The 20,099-nt window shown below is 36.6% G+C and overlaps 2 protein-coding genes across 2 annotated transcripts; one reads left to right on the top strand and one right to left on the bottom strand.

Moving 5' to 3' along the window:
* Positions 1–346: 346 nt before the first annotated feature.
* mtx1b (metaxin 1b) lies at positions 347–12,673 on the bottom strand. Its single transcript, XM_065294291.1, has 8 exons — positions 12,576–12,673; positions 8,381–8,450; positions 7,889–7,968; positions 4,880–4,972; positions 3,576–3,758; positions 2,273–2,349; positions 2,032–2,189; positions 347–1,847 (listed from the first exon to the last, which is right to left on the bottom strand). Exons 1-8 carry the CDS (start codon positions 12,654–12,656, stop codon positions 1,630–1,632), a joined length of 960 nt encoding a protein of 319 aa, XP_065150363.1. The 5' UTR covers positions 12,657–12,673; the 3' UTR covers positions 347–1,629.
* Positions 12,674–14,184: 1,511 nt separating this feature from the next.
* txnipa (thioredoxin interacting protein a) lies at positions 14,185–17,376 on the top strand. Its single transcript, XM_065294173.2, has 6 exons — positions 14,185–14,676; positions 15,001–15,076; positions 15,168–15,315; positions 15,425–15,784; positions 15,869–16,183; positions 16,273–17,376. The coding sequence occupies exons 1-6, from the start codon at positions 14,421–14,423 to the stop codon at positions 16,321–16,323; spliced, it is 1,206 nt and encodes a 401-aa protein (XP_065150245.1). The 5' UTR covers positions 14,185–14,420; the 3' UTR covers positions 16,324–17,376.
* Positions 17,377–20,099: the final 2,723 nt, after the last annotated feature.

The raw sequence follows: 20,099 nt of genomic DNA, 5'->3' as shown, positions 1-20,099 counted from the left end.
CTAATGTTTGACCAAAAGAAAATTTAATACTCGCATTATTTGGTCATTATTTGTTTGCCTACGATGTTATATAGTTTCATTCACACAAGTGTCCGCAAACTTTTTGGGGGGCACCGAGGCAGTTGGAAGCATGAAATCGAGGCCTCATGATTAATGATGTTAAAGCAGTTCAAAACAATGTCAGAAATAGTAATCTATGCTTCTCTTTGCCATTGAGCCATTTTCATTAAACTGAAAATGGCCTTGGTTGACCCAACACAGCCAGTGTTGAGTTTTTCTACTACTGATATTTGAATAAACACTCTCACATTACATAGAAAACACAGACAGCACTAAGCCCAGGGGATGTGGATGGCAGCAATTTTAATCGAAATGCTGAACCTGATACCTGAATGCTGTAATTGGAAAAAGATCACAAATTATGCTAAGGCTTTATCCGAAGTTTGCAATGCAAAATAAACAAAGTTTAATAGTAATACACATGCAACCTGTGTGAACATAATGTAAATACAATTGTTCATGTTAGTTCTTGCCAATATTAACATTAACTAAAATTAATAAATGCTATTGAAGTATTGTTCATTGTTAGTACCAAAATACAACCCTTAATGTAAATCGTTATCATACAACATTTAAACTATGCAGTTTGTTGTTATAATCCTAAAAATACTACTTTGAACATACTCCTGCTTACGTTTATTTATTAATAATCAGCAAAATACACAAACACACACACAAAAATATTTACGATTACTGTTTTAATAATACGGTTGTATTGTGACCTACAGTAATCTAGAATTTTTAGGATTTTGGGAGAAGGCCCAGTGAGGTGAAGTATAGGTCCGACCTCAGAGCAGCAAAACAGACGACCCCATCATGCCTTGGGTTTCCGGTAAGAGACAGCGATGGAGCAGGTCGGCTGTATAATAGCCACAGGCTCCAATTTAACCTCAAGGTTTGACATGAAAAAATAAAGCTCTTCTTTAAAGTCCTCTGGAGAGCTCTAAAATCTGCCTGATTTATAAAGGTTTGGGTCTTGAGTGGCTTTCAGAAAGCTCCCAGATGGATGGTTTTAGATAAGCAGTCTATGATGGCTTTAGGCAAGTTTTCGTTTCGGAAAATGTTAATAGCATGTCAGTGTGTTTAGTCTGCAAGCAACTTTATCTGGTCGCTGCAGCAAAATATAATATTTACAGTATGCCCAAAAGTGTGAGAGCGATGAAGCATAACAGTACAGCTGTTAAAGTTAACAAGCTTGTTCTGCGTTTTGAGTACTCTTAGTTTATTTCCATGATGATCTATTTATCACATTAGTAGTAGAATTTTTTTTTAAATATAACTAAAAGCTTGTCTTTTTCTGCAGTAACAGACGAAGAGCTAAACATAAATCGGCAAGTTGTTTTTATAAAGACCTAAAAATCAAAAAGTCCCAGCTGCATGCAAAACCTGACAAAATTAGAAATCGTGACACTGGAGGATAATTTTTTTTAATAATAGTATTAACAATAATTATAATAATTTAAAAAGCACCAATATGGGGCTTGCCTGAAGGTACACGGATTAAAGTAAATGAGGTCATAGTTTATACATCTCCTTATGCCATGTCTGCTTCCCCAGGTTCACTTTCGTTTAGTCCTCATCTTCCTCATCACCCTCATCATCATCATGGCTAGAGTTCCTCAACTGTGGCAGCTCACGTTTAATGGTAACAATGCCAGTGAGCACGGCATAACCCAGCATGGCTCCCACAGCAAACAATACAGAAAGGATCTGGTTACGACGCTTGTTGGGCTCATTATCAAAATCTCCACCGTCAGGCTGAACATGCATCTTGCGACCCGGAGTATCTGAAAGGTAAAATTATAGTTAACTTAGTGAGTTTCAAAGGACACCATGTGAAAAAAAAATGGTCCCTGACCCTAAACTGGAGTCAGATCGGAATTTCACCAAAATAAGACACAATCCAAAATCATCCTTGACTTTCTAAATGTACCAATTTGAAAACTGATGAAAAATGTATGTAATGGTAACCTCGTATATCAGAAGGGAAGTAGAGCGCTAGGATGTTGGTGCAGAACTGCTGTAGGTTGTTCAGAGAGTTAAGGTGTTGCTGGAGCTTTCCATTAGGCAGTTTGATCTTCAAAAGAGGGGCCAAGTGTGCAAACACATACGCATCTAGCGATGATGGACTGGAAGCACATAGAAAGTCATTTTCATGCACAAACAGACACATAAACAAATGGGGCAAATATAATTAACTGATGTGGCTTACGAATCTCCGAAGAAGAATTTTTGTGAGGCCAATCTCTGCGATAGGAGAGTCATGCATTCAAATGCGTCATGATATAGCTAAGAGCGGAAAGAAAAGAAACATTTTCTTAGCATTCAAGTACATCCCCTAAAATCCCCTATCATACCCTAAATGATTAATCTTTTCTGTAACTTTCCTCAAAATATATTAAAATAATGATGGCACAAAGGAGTTGCTATGGCAACAAGCCATCTGACCTAATTCTTTCTATGTTGTGTAAACACAATGAAGATCCAACAGCAGGGTCAGTGGGTTCCTTGAAACAAAGGTAGACCACCAAGAGACAAAACACCGTGTACACTGAGATGACTGTATATGTATATACATATATAAAGCTTCATTTTGAACTAAAAGATTCATTTTGGATAAGCAAACCATAACTAGAGCCAAAAAACAATGCAAGTTTGCTGTGCATTGTGAGGGAACTACTTTATTCTAAAACAGCACCCACTTTCAAACAGTTCATTTTTCAATACTTTTACGACAATGTGTAAGTTTCATTTCATTAAAGTTGAATAATGCAAAAATTCCATGTGTGACTCAATCCCGAAAATGCAAAGATTGATAAAGAGCAAACCATAGCAATGTTTACTGTCTAGCGTGTTTAGCATTTGCCGTTTCGACCAAAAGAATATTACGAAGTTATATTTTGCAATTTTATTTAATCACCATCTTGGCCTTCGTGTATTGCAGTGTTGTCATGTCCACATTTTTTTGGGCTTAAACACCATATCATTGTAGCGCTTAACTGCTTCTGGCTTTGGCTTATAAAGTTTTTGTGGCATTATTGTTTGGAAAGTGGAAAGGTGTCGGTAACAACAGTTCATTTTTTAAGATAATAAAATAATGTTTTGTGTTGCTCTTTTGTTATGTATGCAATTTTTTCTGCAAGATCTGGCAAACACTAGTAAGCAAACGCTTGTACCTCTGCGATTTCCTGGACCGTGCAAGTATTTAAGTGAAGAAGTGACAAACAAATGTAACTGCAGTGTATGGGGGTATATTCATCCCTAATGAAAAGACCAGTTAAAATCAGCCTAAGCATTTTTAGCTGGTTTTAACTGGTCTTTTCAGTGGGGATGTTATACTATGATGCTGTTTTTAAGGGTGCATTACCCACAACAGTATCTACAATGCCTGAATGCGTTGGAACCCATTCAGGAATGCGTATTAGTAAGCTAAATATCAACAACTCATAATTTTTGAGCTTAACCTCTATTGATCTCGTACATCACATTCTGTCTCTGGTGTCAGGTTTTCTAACCTCTTTCTCCAGCTGTTCACCGGGTTCGAGGACTGGGTTACCCCTCACGAGTCGCAGTCTCTCCAGCTGTTGGCTGTGCATGCGGTTGGGCAGCAGGAAGTTGAGAGGAAAGGGGATGTTTTCCGCATACCAGCACCGTGTAACGTCCACATAATTTTTAGAGTCTATCCACAGTGTGTAGACCTGATTAAAAATAAAGTGTAAGAACCATATGAAAGTCTTAAATTCAACTCAATTAAGCGGCAAAAAATCTGTAAGCATCTTTAATATGGAGTTTTAAATGGGGGAAACAGGATGTGCGCCCCGTCAGTAGACATGAAAGATGATCTCAGGGGGACAATAAACGATCAATCAGCAGCAAGTATTTGAACATAGACACAAACTTTACACACACTGTTCAAACACAATAAACAGCTTTCAAAGGCTTATGTCCAGAGTATAGTCTGTTTTTTACATCTAATTTTTACATCTAAAATCTAATTCAAGTCTTCAGGATTACTTGGAAATTAAATTTAGGTGTGTTTGATGAGGGTTGGAAGTAAACTCTGCAGGACAGTGGCCCTCCAGGACCCAGGGTTCCCCACTCCTGATTTAAATCATATGCTGAGAATCTAGGGGTCCGTTTACATGACCGCTTTTATGCGTTCTGGCTGACAACTGCGTTTTGGGGTCCTGGCAAATTTTGCCATTTTATAGTCTGTGGTCACTCAATGCTTTTGTTGTCTTGATTGTTTGTATTTATCGCTCTAAAGAAGAATGCATATGTGCATAGATGCCTAGAGTTTCTTTAAGAAGAAACAACGCCATCTACAGGCCTGACATGCATTAACAAGTTTCTAGATGAATTAGTGGGTCTGTGTCTTTTTGACAGCATGGACGTTTGTGCGTGAACTTTTTCACAAATGCAAATCGTTGTCTTTCTAGGCTGAGATAACATTTATATACAGATAAAATTCGCAGCTTTTCTTTTCAGACTGCTTTGAAACAGATATCATTGGGGGAGGACGTTTTTGGTATGACCTTTAAGAAATTGGACGTCTATTAACTCGGTTGGTCGAACTTAACTTTCCCCCCACCCTACAACAACAGGGTGCCTCTAACTCAAAGGCTGAGACAGAGATCCATATCCCAAGTAGGATTTGCATAATTTTAGGACAAAAACGATTAAAAGGTTGTGATGCAGGAAGCAAAACATCTTTATATTATACACAGGACTTTAGGCATTACATTTCTCATGTCTCATTCAATCTGAATTCAGAATTGAAACTTGAAAGTTTTATATTCGTTTATTTATTTCTCCTTACCAGTGCTGGCAGTAACTTCTCCTCCAGTAAAGACACAAAAGCAAGCGTATCTGCGCCCTCCTTTGCCGATAGGTCGTAGTCTGCATTGTACATCTAAAAACACAAGAGACAGACAATCATTCCACTGCCATTGTGAAAAGTCAACATTTATACATTTATAAATATAACTGTACTTATGTATTGTGACATGTGCAATAAAAGCAGTAACTGACTAACAAAAAACAGCTGCAATATTGCAACAAAGAATATACTGTAGCAAACAAATGATGTGTTTAGACTCGACAGAGATCCTTCCTCCTGCAAACACCTCTGAATGTCTTTAACAATGCCAAAAAACCTCACTCCAACGATTACTTTTTCAATAAGGAAACATTTCTAATTTTCCGTTTTTATTCCATTTTCTTGGCATACCACTAACAAGCTTTAAAAGCAAAGTTGTACTCATTGCCTATTAAACTCAAACCAGAAGCAATTATTTGAAAACCACTCCGCTTACAACATGAGAAGGTATGCCAAGAATACCCATAAAAAAACAACCTCAACACAAAATAAACCAAGTGTTAGTTTTCTTTCTTTTAAAATATCCTTCAAATATTTGTCGCTTTTGCCCCTTACTGTAATTTTAGGATTTTTATATTTCAGCTATGCTTAACACTGTCAAAGTCATTGTGTTTGGAAAAATATTAGACAAAGGGTCATTTACCCTAGATAGAAGATAAATAGTACAAAAAACCTCTCAGGCGTTCAAATTGTAGGAAAATACAAATTATTTTCAAAATAAAGAAAAAGTGTATTTGGATACTTTCTGGTTCACTGCTAATGTGCTGAATTAGGCCAAGATGTAAAATAAATCTTTGGTGTTTCCAAAGCATGTATGTGAAGATTTAGCTCAAAATACCCCACAGATAATTTATTATAGCATGTAAAAATTGCCACTTTGTAGGTGTGAGCCAAAATGTGTCCTTTAAATGCAAATGAGCTGATCTCTGCACTAAATGACAGTGTCGTGGTTGGATAGTGCAGATTAAGGGGCGGTATTATCCCCTTCTGACATCACAGGGGGAGCCAAATTTCAATGACCTATTTTTTCACATGCTTGCAGAGAATAGATAACCAAAACTAAGTTACTGGGTTGAGCTTTTTCACATTTTCTAGGTTGATAGAGGCACTGAGGACCATTATAGCACTTAAACATGGCAAAAGTCAGATTTTCATATGTCCCGTTTAAAAAAAGTAAACTTAAATTCTCATGGTTAACATGTTAAAGGGATAATTCACTCAAAAAATATATATATTATAAATCACTTACCTTTCGGAATACATTTTTAAGATATTTTTAATGAAAACCAAGATGCTTGTGACGGTCACGTAGACTGCTATGTAATATTCGCTATTCAAGGCCAAAAATGAATGAAAGACACTGCTTAAAAAGTTCATGTGATATCAGTGGTTCAATCAGAAAACGCACCGACAAAATTTTGTATGATTTTTGTTTTCTTGCGCACAAGTGTTCTCATTGTTTCACGGGTTTGGAACAACACGGGGTTGGAACGACAAGTGATTTATAATAAAATTTTCATTTCGGAGTGAACTACACCTTTATTAAATCAGGTAAACAAAACAAAATAGTAAGTTCACTTTAACTGCATTAAACTGATTGAATAGGTTTTATGTGCATTTAAGGACAGTGGAAAGGGTCAGATTTATCCAGCAGTGCTTTTATCTCACTCACACAGTTAAAACACAAATGGAAGGGAATGCTAACATTGACATCATCTTGCCTGTCTGTTACAGAGTGTTTGCTGATGTCCTCCAGTGATTTAAGTAAAGCACATGTGCATTGGAAAAGAGCTATATAAATAAGACTAAAGTAAACTGAATTTATGATAAATGTGTTAAACGTGGCATTAAACACTCAGTAATAAGAACAGAAAATCTAATTTAGGCCACTTGTAGCTACGGCACAAATGTAGCCCATACACATGTTGATCTTAGTAATTTATTTATGCAATTACATGTGTTACTGTGCAATCCAGGCTATAGTCTCATAATCTGAGATAAAGAGCATCAAAGTTTTTTGATAACACTCACTGACTTTAATTTAATTTCAGTGTTTGAAATATACCAAGTCAATATTATAGCTATCAAGGTTATTTTTACAGAATGTTTTTTTACATAATGTAGGATGATTTTATCGAAAACAGTAAATCACCCAAAAAAAAATGAAGAACTCGCTTTATCAATCTTTGCGAGCTTTATCAATCTTCGCACGCTTTATCAATCTTCACCAGAGTTGTATATTATTAAGTATTTTTACATAAAAGTAAATTTTCAATTATTCGTATTAATAATAACATTCCAAAACATATTATCATAATTTTTACTCCACTACATTTCATAATTTCAATTTTTTTTGTTTATATTTAATATTTCAGTACATTAAACATCTAGTAATTTTTGTACTTTTACTTAAGTAAAAATTATTTTGGTTCTTTTACTCAAGTAAAAGTACACAATTTTTAAGTAATTAGGCATTAAATCAATTTTAATATGCAATATATAATGCATACACAGTATGATTCTATGCTTTAGAATGTAGTGAACATTTTTTGGTAAAGAAAAGTAAATTTTTTCCCAAGACAAACACTCTGATGAAGCACAGAGATGCTTGGAAAATGTAACTAAAACACTTAAGTATTATACACCTCTGATCTTCACACATTTTATGAAAATTCACGCGCTTTACGAATCTTCACGCGCTTTACGAATCTTCACGCGCTTTACGAATCTTCACGCGCTTTACGAATCTTCACGCGCTTTACGAATCTTCACGCGCTTTACGAATCTTCACGCGCTTTATAAGGTGCAGATCTTGATTTAGATGCTGGAAAGCTTAAGCTTCTAATCGTCACCTGTTAAGTGTGAGCATTTGTGTGCACCTAAGCTCATTTGGCTCTGTAAGGCCATTAACCAGTCAAAGGTTGCTGAGGATTGGGGGGAATCGTTCACCTGTTTCCTGAGATGAATGATGATCTTACTGGGTTGAGAGAGGCTTCCTTCATCCCTGGTCTTCAGAGCAGGCAAAGTACCTTACAGAGTGGGAAAAAACATTTAAGCCAGTTTAAACTCTACTTGAAAAAATCTAATAAACTTTAAACCAGCTTACAATATAAATGGATTCAATACATGTAAAGCAAAATTGCAATTGTGCTAAAAGTTAAACTTTAAACCAGTTTACAGTATCTGTAGATTCAATAACTGAAAATTTACAGTCTTGCTAAGTAATGGATGCTTGACCCGCTGACCAACAACCTGCTTAACTCTGACCTTAACATAAGAGGGTGTAAGGACAGCTTTGCATCCCTCTTACAGCACATTAAACTCAGTCATTCTGTCCAATTTTACGGCAGCTCAATTTAACAGCTTTCGAAAAGCAGTGTTGTTTGTTTCTGACCTGTGATTTTGGCATAGCAAACTTTAGGTTTTACACTCCAAACTCACCTGTAGGGCTTCTCCATGGGTTGGTGATTTTGTGGACTTTAAGCGGTGCACCTGCAAACTTGGCGTAGGCCTATGAGAGAAAATAAAGGAGCATAATTTTTTTGGTTATTGACTGGTCCCCTGCTATGGCTTAGATTCTTGCTTCATATACACATCCATAGGATATTTTTGACCAATTGACCATCAGTTGTTCAAGTTAGATCACTTAAAATAGCACACCTCTAGTCAACAAGCAAAATGCCTGTAAGCATGCATGCGCTGAGTTGTACAATATTTTATGTAAAATCCTACAGTGTCCTAACCAAGCAAAATACAATAATAACTTGTCTGTCTATATCTGCTAAATATTGGAGCAATTACATTTTGCAGTGGGTGGAATAACCCAGTGTGACATCATCAAAATAGGAACCAATAAATGTCCAGTTACTTCACTTCATCACATTGCATCTAGTTTGTGTTATGTGTCAAGGTGTGAGAAATTTAATTTGAGATTGGGGTTTGACAATGAGCAATCATAGTTCCTAGTTCTTGCCAAGCTATATTAAAACGTATTAAAAGTCTGTCACAGCCTCAAAAGAGCAGACATTTCATAAAGGTGAGTAACAGTAGGGTTGGATTATCTGCTATTCAAACATTTCTGGAGGACCAGACACGCATGTTCCTAATCGTGCCTTTTAAAAATGTGCTGACTTGTGTTAGTTTTTGGAGCGGTTTTGGGATGATCTGTTACAACATTAGTTAGTAAACATCTAACATGCATTCAGTTGCATTCTTAAAAAAATATTCATATCATAGATTCATAGCTTTACTGGAATTTATGAAAGTTACATTCCTAAGCAGAGAAGAAGAGGAAGGAAAGATCGGATGAAAGCTGATGTTGTCTCCGTAAAGCATTAACATTTTGTTTTCAAACTAGTGATAAAACCGCTATTAAAGAACATCAAACGCTTTGCTTCCCCTTTCAGCATTCCAGTGTGGTTTTGAGTTCCTGACTGTTAAGCTGTCCTGGGGTGGCATTTAGCTGCAATACAATTTTTAATGCTATATTTGTTATGGAAAACTACAAGAGCATAGCATGCCCTAAAATAAATCATGTGCTCCACAATATAAAACGAAACAAGACAATACAGAACTAGTGATTCTATAAACAGAACTCGTCTATAAACATAAGATATATAGATAAGATTATGTATAAGAAAAGTCCTTTTAAGGAAGTCACCCCAGGTGACCAGGTTTGCAATGACTCTGGGCAGTTATTTCAGTCATGCATGACTCAAGTCCTATCTACTTGAAAGGAAAAGACAGATATATCTTAACTAAAAAACATATTTCTGCATTCTGACCAACAATTAAACCTGACACGAACTTTACCATAACTTTTGTTGCTTAAGCTCAATAGCGATTAAAACACTTTTTTTGCATGGAAAGCAGGACTTCAGGCATCTGAGTGGCCACATTGAGCATTGCATTGTCCCCTATTTATCATAATAAAATCTTGTAATATTCCATATATTTGGTTAAAGTGTCAATGACAAAACAAGACAAAACAAAAACTTTTAAACATGGACATATTCATATTTTTGAGTCAGAAACAATGTGTTTAAAAAGTTTTGTTTATTGAACAATATTTCAGGACATTTTAAAGATTTTCTTCACAATTTTTTCATATCCATATTTTAAAAAATGTCAGGTGGTACAACCAATCATTGTCTACTTGACATTTTAATGTGCTCACTATGTCATGCTGATTGTACTTTGTTTATTTGATAGTGGCATTTTAAAATTATAAACCTGAAAATACTTTGAAAGCGTAAACTTAACTATCAAAGATTTGAGAACTATAAATTTAAGAACAAAAATTTTAAAATGTATAATAACAATTGTAGACAACCTTAGCTTGCATTTATTAAAACTAAAATAATTTTTCATTATTTTTTATTTCCTAGGGGCAATCATAGCAGTTGCACCCTTTGATTCTCTGGTTGCACCACCTGACCTCTGCAATTCATTTACATTTAACAGATCTCTATGATGCTGGTAATGGTATAAGCTTTTTTTTTACAAACTTTTCATTCAGCAATAAAGACTATGATGCGATGCGAGTTAACTTTTTAATAAAAGGCAGTTGTACTACCTTGACATCTGAGAACATCCCAACGACTACTGATATTCGTGAAATCTGCTTATAGAAAAGGTTTCGAAAATAAAAACAAAATTTTTAACATTTGCCTTCAACTGGCATTTTACAGGTTTGAGATACCAAACAAAAATGTCTTTTTATTATAAAAAAAACGAAAATGTATTTAGGTTTATATATAATAAATTGACAGGTCATAAATGTATCAATTTATTTTATAGTACATAATGCCCCTGGAGTCCTGGACACAAAAATATGCGTGTCATGTCATGCACCATAAGTAGTGTTGCTGTATGCACTGTTGTTGGTAATCTGAGAAGCTTGCTCTGAAAGAGTCTGGCTGCAGTTTACGTTTACATCTTCCACTTTGATACATAAACCAGGCAGGCGCCCCACCTATCCATCTGCTACTGGTCTGAAATGTGCTAACATGTCAGAAAAACATGAATCAATCAAAGTTGCTACACATTTTTTAATTCCACACAGAAAACAGCCATACTTTCTGCCAGAGATCACTAAAATAGGCCACACAAATCGCATCATAAATCAAAAGCTCCGGTTAGAATCTTTAACTCATATTCTTATAATCTAAGCAACCATGTGTGTGATAACATCAGAAAAAATGACCAGGCTCACCTTCACCACCTTTTAGTCTAAATCCTACATATTTTACTGACTTACAAATATTTTCCCTAGCAAAGCAATTTTCAATTTGCAGGTTCTCCTTTTCCTGGCGTCTGCATCATGATCTTTTAGTTACTCTACACTACAGTAATAGTAATTGAAGACTCGCTGCTAGGTTCTGCAAACACGAAACCATAAACCACTCATACTCCAGAATGTTTAGGCTAGACGAGGGAGGAAAGCCATCAGCATAGTGAAAACCTCTGTTGCCCACATCATTTCAACAACAGAGCTGGAACATTCTTTATGTTTCTAAGAAACTCTTTCAGAATTGAAAAAAAAAACATAAGAAAAATGTGCTCCTCACCACAGGCGTGAGACCATTAAATGGCATGTTATTCATTGTCATTCGATGCCAGTAAAACTCAGCAGATCAAAAATAAATACAGTTTGAGTGTACGTTTACACATGTTCAAATAAATCCTCTATTAAAGACTGACTGAATAATTTAATAATAGTTAAGATGGCAGCACAACGATGCTGTAAGGGTGAATTCAAGTATTATCCTTGTCCATAACTTTAAGTTGTCCTCCTGCCATTGTTGGGAAATGCGAGACCCTCTAGGACACTATTTGTTTTTCGTGTTTAGGGAGTTTGGATCTTTGTTCAGAAACCCCCTATACTCTTCTGCATGCACATACTGCTGTCTGTTTATACAGCTGCACATGACAGGCAGATAATCTGCTTTTTCACCAACTTCATCTAGACTGCAGTTTACACAAACAAAGACAAGTGATACAAGACCCATGGCCACTGCAAAATATTATTGTTTGTTAAGTTGTCTAAAATACAGTGGGTGTTTTATAGTAGATGCGGACACTAAGCGTCTCTGGTTTATAAAATATTAGCTTTTTGTTTACAACATTTGTTGTGACAGAGGATATTCAAAATAATTGTATTTATTCTTAAATAAATAAATAAATAAATTATAAATGTGATTTTTTTTTAAGCTTTTTATGCAGTTAAAGATCTCATATTAATTAAAAAAAAATTATAACAATAATAATTTAAACATGCATTTTTTACTTTACGGTAGTAGCAAGACTGATCTTGTTTTTCATCCTGAATTGTACGGTCCTGCACCATTTTTTTACAGAACAAAAACATATTCTGATCATCTAGTGTTATTTCATTAATGATGCTGACATTACATGCATGCATGACTGAAAACTATACATTGAAATAACGCGAGCTGTAGGTAATTCTGTGGCACGTTATGCGGAAGAGTCATTCAATATTACGCACACATGGGTCATTCACACCAGTCACCTCCCACCTTTACCGACACTGACAACACAAACATACGCAATTACTACGAAATATTAAAACTAAAACAGCCGAATCGTTAATCGAAACGACTGGTTTGTATCTTACCAGCACAATTAAACAATCGACATCTACTGAAGGTAATCCATAGTCGCCTTTCCAACAGTACAACTCCAAGGGGGCAGCCATATTGGAAAGACTTTTAAGTGACATCTCACCCGGAAGTACGTAACCTAGCTCTGTGGTTGCTATTGGCAACTGTAAACAGTAGGATGTGATGCCATGGTATTTTTTTAATGTAGCTTTTTTCCTATCTTTTTAGTCTTTAAGTGGAGTGGTTTATTGCTTTTTTAAAATAGTAACAAATGCAATTCAATAAAAGACACAAGTGTTTAATAAATTGTTCGATTTATTGGTAATAATAAAGAATTATTAATAATCCGATTAAATAATTGACTACGCTGTAGGATGTTTATAATAGCAACTTGAAATAAAGTGTGCGGACACAAGTGTTTGTGATGGTCTTGTCCGGTGACTTTCACTGCTGCCTCATATGGTAAATCACGAAGGTTTGCGTAACTTAACCCCTGGTCAGCGCCTGCACTTTGCTATGGCTTTGAACTCGACTCATTTAATCCCAGAATTTATAATTTTGTAGGTACTTGAACGAGTGCTTCAATGAGAATCATCAATCATCAGGAAAATTGTGCTGATGTTGTCATGTAAGACTTTAACACTAGATGGAGTGAGAACCTTAAATACTAGTACTACACATAGACTGTAAAAGGTACTACCACGTGTAAAGAAAATGTTCCTGGAAATCCAGAAAGCCTTTATGTATATGGTTTATTTACCTAGATATTACGAAGTTTGAAATAAAGCACTGCAAACATGCAATTCTTCAAAATCCCCTAAATGTATGTAAATCTTTTATTTTCCATTTGGTTAATGTTAGTGTTATTAATGTGATACCCATTGTTATTATGGCATTGAATTAAAAAAGGAAAAAATATTAGGAAGTAATTATTAAATAAATAATTATGCATACAAATGCATTATATATATATACACATGACTCTTTTTTTTATTAAGTTTATTAAGGAAAACAGTTTATGGATGGGATTATTCAGAGCACACTTTCATAAAGTGTATTACATTTATAACATCCAATGAATCACACATCAACTAATTCTAATCTTGTAAACAAATCGCTTTCTTATTACTCATCAGAGTTTAACCTGTTTTACCATCAGAGGCACCACTTTCCTTCAACCCACAAAAATTTAGCAAGACATTAAATTAGCGCCCCTTTCCGCCTCGTACTGGTTTGGGTACGTACTGATCGTACTGTGTTAAAATTCAGACGTCGCACGTAGCGCACATTATGGTTTCTAGGAGAAATCTCATTGGATCTCCGCAATGTTGTTGGGCATGCCACAACACCCCGCGTCTTTGTCCAGACGTCTCAGCCACACCTCCCCAAACGCCTCCTCTTTTTCTGCAGCTGCTGTGCACTCGCTCTGCGCTCTCAGCCACGAGGTGTCCACGCGCCGCTTCTGAGCCCTGATTGGTCGGTGACGACACAAACATCGATTTTTGACCAATGGCAGCTATGTGCATGCGCTGAGCCACGCTGTGCATACTGCTCGCACATGAACAGCTGAAGCTGTAAACAAGCCCAGTGAGTCACATCGGAGTATAAAAACATAGGCTAGCGCTGCATGCTCAAAGCACCTAAACAAGCCATGCGAACTGGAAGTGTGTGAATTTGCATAAACACAAACTCGCAGCATTTTCAACGCGAACGGGAGTTAAAACATTTTGGATGAAGACTAGATTAACGTTTGAAGGACTAACGCTACAGCGTATCTGCTCGCTTTAATAAACTTTTTGGTCGTATCGAGTTGGTGGATTCGAGTCTTTTTTTCATTGAAAATCCATACCAGATCAAACATGGTTGCTATGGCAAAAAGAATGAAGATCTTCGATATCGTCTTTAACGATCCGACCAAGACATTTTACTGCAGTGGAGATAAAGTGGCCGGGAAGATCCTGGTGGAGGTGTTGGAGTTGACCAGGGTTACGGCCATGAAGGTCCTGGGAGTCGGATGCGCTAAAGTGGAGTACGCGAAAGGCAAACAGAGATGCCGTGAAGAAATTGACTATCTGAAGTATGAAGATGTTGTTCACTTGGATGATCATCCTGCAGGTTAGTTAACAAGGTTTATCTTTTCTTATAAACTTGATGGTGCTGATGTTGGACTGTATCTGTATATAGTAAATAGGAAAATTGTATAAAAAGACACAAGGCCAAAAGTTTAAAGTCCAAGGGAAATATCTATAATTAGATGTTTGTGTATTTATATATATCTATGACGGATCACTTTAATACTGTTTTAGTATCTCTGTTAAATCCAAATTACCAAATTTTAATTATCAAGTTATCTTAAACATACTTACTTATGTTTTAAGCCAATTTGTTATGTTTCTTCATGATTTCTATATTCAATATGGTTATCTTTGCTTCTCACAGATACAGATGGTTCAGTCATTCTCCGTCCAGGCAACAAGTATGAATACTCATTTGGATTTGAGCTCCCTCAGCAAGGGTGAGTTTTCCCTTTGACATCCAACTTTTCTCAAGCACGTGTTGTCCATCTTTTCCAAGTAAATTAAATTAATCGTATCATTTCCCAATAGGCAACTGGTGTCTTCCTACAAAGGCAAGTTCGGGTATGTTCAGTACTTTGTGAAGGCTATAATGGAACGACCCTCCCACCCTGTCCTGGAATGCAAGAGACACTTTGAAGTCGAGGAACCCCTGGATGTGAACACCCCTGATCTGCTGGTGAGTTCACATTGTGTTTATTGATTTCATTATAACATATCGTGTCAAGTCTAATTCATTGTTGTGATGAAGTATGAAAATTAATCATTTGTCCTTCATCTCTTCACAGTCCCCTACTGGAGGCATGAAGGAGAAGAAAGTCACCTGCATGTTCATCCCCGACGGCCAGGTGTCTCTGAATGCCAAGATCGATAGGCGTGGCTTCTGCGAAGGAGAAGAGATCTGCATCGATGCCAAATTTGAGAACACCTGCTCTCGCATCGTGGTACCCAAAGCGGCCATCGTCGCCAAGCAGATCTACCAGGCCAACGGGCGCACCAAAGTCTTCAGGCAGAAACTGTCCTCGGTGCGTGGCAACCACATCATCTCTGGCATGTGTGATGCTTGGCAGTCCAAGAGCATCCGGGTGCCCAAAATCAAGCCGTCCATTTTGGGCTGCGACATTATACGGGTGGAATATGCACTTATGGTGAGTTACATTAAAAATACATTTTTTAATAATGTGCATACGTTTACCGACCTATATTTAATTTTACTTCACTTTTATTCACAGATTTACATGCACATCCCAGGCAGTGATAAGTTGGTTCTGGAGCTTCCCCTGGTCATTGGCACCGTGCCTTACAATGGTTTCGGTAGCCGTACCAATAGCATGAGTAGCCAGGATGGTTCTGTGGGCACATCTTCGGCTAGCTGGGTGTCCTTAAGGATGCCGTCGTCTGCCCCGCCCAGTTACTGCGATATCAGACGCGACGGCAGCCTGGACCAGCCTCTCACACCTCTGCTAGATGATTATGATGGTGGAGACAGTCCCATCTTCATGAACGCAACCCAGTTCCAGTACCCTCCGCTGCCCACCTATTCTGAGGTGAGTTTCTTGCATTATCGAATGCATAAATTCGATTTGTTGAATTCATTTTATACATCTATCTAATTCTTCGTTCTTCTATCGTTTAGGTGGATGAAGATTACAACAACTGTGGTGCTCGCATGCTTCCTGTCTGCTGAACCGACCCAGCAGTGCTTTAAACTGAACTGTTGCTCAATATAAATGGGCTTCTTTTCCACTGCACCTGAGTCGTGTAGGATGGATGCTGGCTACGAATTTGGCCCCGCAGGATGATTTAGTCGAAGTTCAGAGGATGAAGAGAAGTCTGAGCTCCTATCATACCTGCACCCCTGACAGCCACATAATATGATGCATCACGATTAAATGTTCTTCTGACAGACTGATGCCGTTTTAGGCCCGACTAAGGGGACGGGGGCCGTTTGGCACGCTGTATTTTACTGTTTAAGCTGCTCTTTCCTGAGAATACTGCTGAGGTGCAAAGTGATTGTACTGCCTTTTAGCCATGTAGACACAACTTTAATTTCCCCAATGGTGGTCATGTACTTTCCATTACTTCCCAACACACATTCATTAGCATGTAGATACTCGATTGTGTTCATTTCTTATTACCATTCCATGTTTTTGTGAGAAGAAATGATTATATGTGGAAATGTGCAAAAGGTTTCTGAGGGAAAATTGTGTACAGGTGTGACCAGTGTTGTGACACTTTTTTTTTTATCTATTTTGATGCACTTTTTAATGGCAAGTTGCTATAAAACTACTTCCAGGGAGATGCCCTATGTTTTATTTTTCTTGTCTTCCAAACTTGCTCTTATGTTGAATCAACACCAAGGGATCAGGCATCGCATCTTGTTTTGCGAAACTCAACCTCGTACCAAGAAAGGGCTCAGTTGATGTCTACTGTGGACTTGGACATTAGGCCAAAATATAACTCAACAAGTGCCAAATGGGCTTCAAGTGCTGATCACATTTATTCGTGAGACCAGATACTGCACTGTGTGTAGACAAATCTTAAAGACATTCTGATCAGCATTTCATTGGAGATCTTCCTAAACTTTTTGTGTGTGTTGTTTTGTTTCTTGTTGATTTCAAAAGATATTGTAAACAATGTGGTAGTGCACTTGTTCAAAGTATCCCTTTTGTATCTTAAGTTAAATGTTTTTTTATGAAAACTCTTAAATGAGGTTGTTTCCAATAAAAGTTTAAAATTATTTTCTGTGTCCTTTTGATGATTTTAAGTACTACCTATAAATCTTAACAGAATTTTTAATTTTGAAGGAATCATGCCAAAGGTTTACAGTATGGTACTAGATAGATTACGTCGGTGGTTCTCAAACTTGGGTGGGCCCAGAGATGGTGCCAAGGGGGGCCCAGTTTTGTGACATCTTTCAAAATACATGAATCCATCATAGATTCTATGCAATCAAACCTCAGAAAAAATATAGTTATTAACCAACAGCACTACAATGCATGTCATTTATAAAGCGTGCATACGCACAGATTTGATCGTAAAGTGTTTGTACGCAAAAATTCACGGCAAAGTCCATATTTGTTAAAACTGTCTTTGACGTGGAAAAGTGCAGACGTCTGCAGTGAGCAGATATATGCACTTATGCTTGTTTGATTGCTGCAGGTTTTTGGAAATTGGGTTTAAACATTGACAAGCGCTCTTTTTATATCTATAAAATTAATTGGGCATTGTTTAAAAGGCTGAGATCTGAAACTGCTCTGCTGCGCATAAGTTCAAGGTAATTTGTGATTTATAAATTTAAAAGGGGTACGCACGTTTTCTGCGCGTACGTTCGGTTTATGAATCACACGTACGCATTTTTGATAAATGATCGTTAGATCAAATGTAGGATGTCTTTTATGCAGCATTTTATAAATTAGGCCCCTGGTTTCACAGACAAGGCTTTAGCTAGCCTAAAGCCAGGACTAGGCCTTAGTTAAATTATGTTTAAGGATCTTTAATAAACATGCCTTAGAAAAATACATTACTGGTGTGTATCTTGAGACAAATCAATGGCACTGGCTTATTTTAAGATATGTCCATGTTATTTTCAGTTGAGACAGTAGGACTAGGCTTAAAGAGCACCTATCTGGTTGTTACGTGATGACATAAGGAATACTGTTTCCGGGTCCAAGCCTTCATTTATTTCAATGGAGGATATTATTTAAACAGTGGCTTATGAGCACTATATATTCATATCACACATTTAAGCGAAAATTTCATAAACTCAGTTTACACCGCAGTCTTCAGGCTCACATTATCTGCTTGTTAAGGCATGACGACATAAGAAATATCGTTTCCAGCTCCAAGCCATCACATTTAATATATAATATATTAATAATATATATATTAATAATTCCTAAAAAATCCAAATATGTACCATTTAAGTGCCGGTACACATTTGGTATCAATATATACTAATATGCACTCTAGATACAAAGTTGTACTTTTTGAAAAGGTGACAGCTTTTGTACCTTTTTCTGAAAGTGTATATTTGACAATTATTGAAGTTTTGTTGTTGATCCAGTCTTATTCATGATAACTTGCACACATACATTATAATATGTGGGGCTCCTAAACTTAATGTTATTCAATTTAGGACAAATTGTTCACGTTTTCTGCACAAGTAGATGCATTTACACTCGGCAGTCGCATCTAGCCTTTTTTCAAAGATGATGCTTGGAGATGCCCGATTGTTGTCTGTCTCCAATCTTTCAGGACATCAGTATGACCGACTTTAATGTGCGTTTGGTTAACAGAAGTATGATAGCTTGAGGAGACAAAATATAAGAACCAGCACTCCAAAAATGCTGGGTTGTTTAGTGCTGCCCAAACCGCTGGGTTAAAAATGACCCAATGCTTGATTGTTTCAACATTTTAACCCATAGGTGTGTTCTTTCCAATATTTACCCAGCATGGGTTAAAAACAACCCAGCATTTGTTAGAAAGTCGTGTTTATTTTTAATGGTTAGTTAAAGATAAGATTCAAATGTGGAAGCTGAAGAGTAAAATGAGAATCAATTAATAGTAAACAGACTTGAAAAGTGCTAAAGGCAAACATAATAGCAGAAAACAGGCCTCTGTCAATAAAACAAGTGACCTATAATGGTGATTTTGTCTGATCAGCTGTGCGGATACAGTGAGATGTCTTATAACAAAATTCTGAAAAACACTTGACATTTGTATGTTTATTTGCATGAACATAATCAGGCAGTTTAGAAACATCCAGAATTTTGCATTCATTTATCACATTAATTTTAATCTTCATTGCGTATGTTTTTCTTGGCTTAGGTAGATTCATGCAAACCATTTGCGTCATTTTTTGTGCTGTTCAGTTTCATCCAGCATTTGTTGAGACGTGCCTCACTCTGGTCATGCAGAAAATGATAAAGACAAAATAGTTTATCTTGCGCAGAACATGTTTCGTGGGTCGCTCTCTCTCTCTTTCACTCTTGTCTCTTTATCTCTCTCTCTTTTCCTGCCTCAGGAAACCCTCTGATGTTTAAGCACCAGCCCAAATCCATAGCCAGCATTACTTTATCATTCCAGATCTAAATCCTTCCCCCAATTTATCTGTTTGATCACATGTACTGTATTGTGCAGGCTAAGGGAAACCTCCGGTCTGATAATGATTACATACACGGCCATGGTTAAATGGTTAAACTATCTTCTTGCAGTTAATAAACAAGTATGATTTTCCTGATTGTGTCTTTGACAACAAGCAGTTTATAATTGTTATTTTATAATATTTAATGTTATAAATAATAAAGTCTCACAATATCACAATTATACAGGCAAATGTGCTTCTGCTCCTTAAGGTTAATCATTCAGAATTTGAATCTGTTTTCTTGTCCTATAAGATATAAACCTCTGATTCATACCATTTTATAACCAATGTATCTCATATATGTTAATAATTTACTT

Source organism: Paramisgurnus dabryanus, chromosome 19 (genome assembly GCF_030506205.2).
Source record: "Paramisgurnus dabryanus chromosome 19, PD_genome_1.1, whole genome shotgun sequence".
Taxonomy (NCBI): domain Eukaryota; kingdom Metazoa; phylum Chordata; class Actinopteri; order Cypriniformes; family Cobitidae; genus Paramisgurnus; species Paramisgurnus dabryanus.
This window is presented reverse-complemented; position numbering and strand designations above follow the sequence as displayed.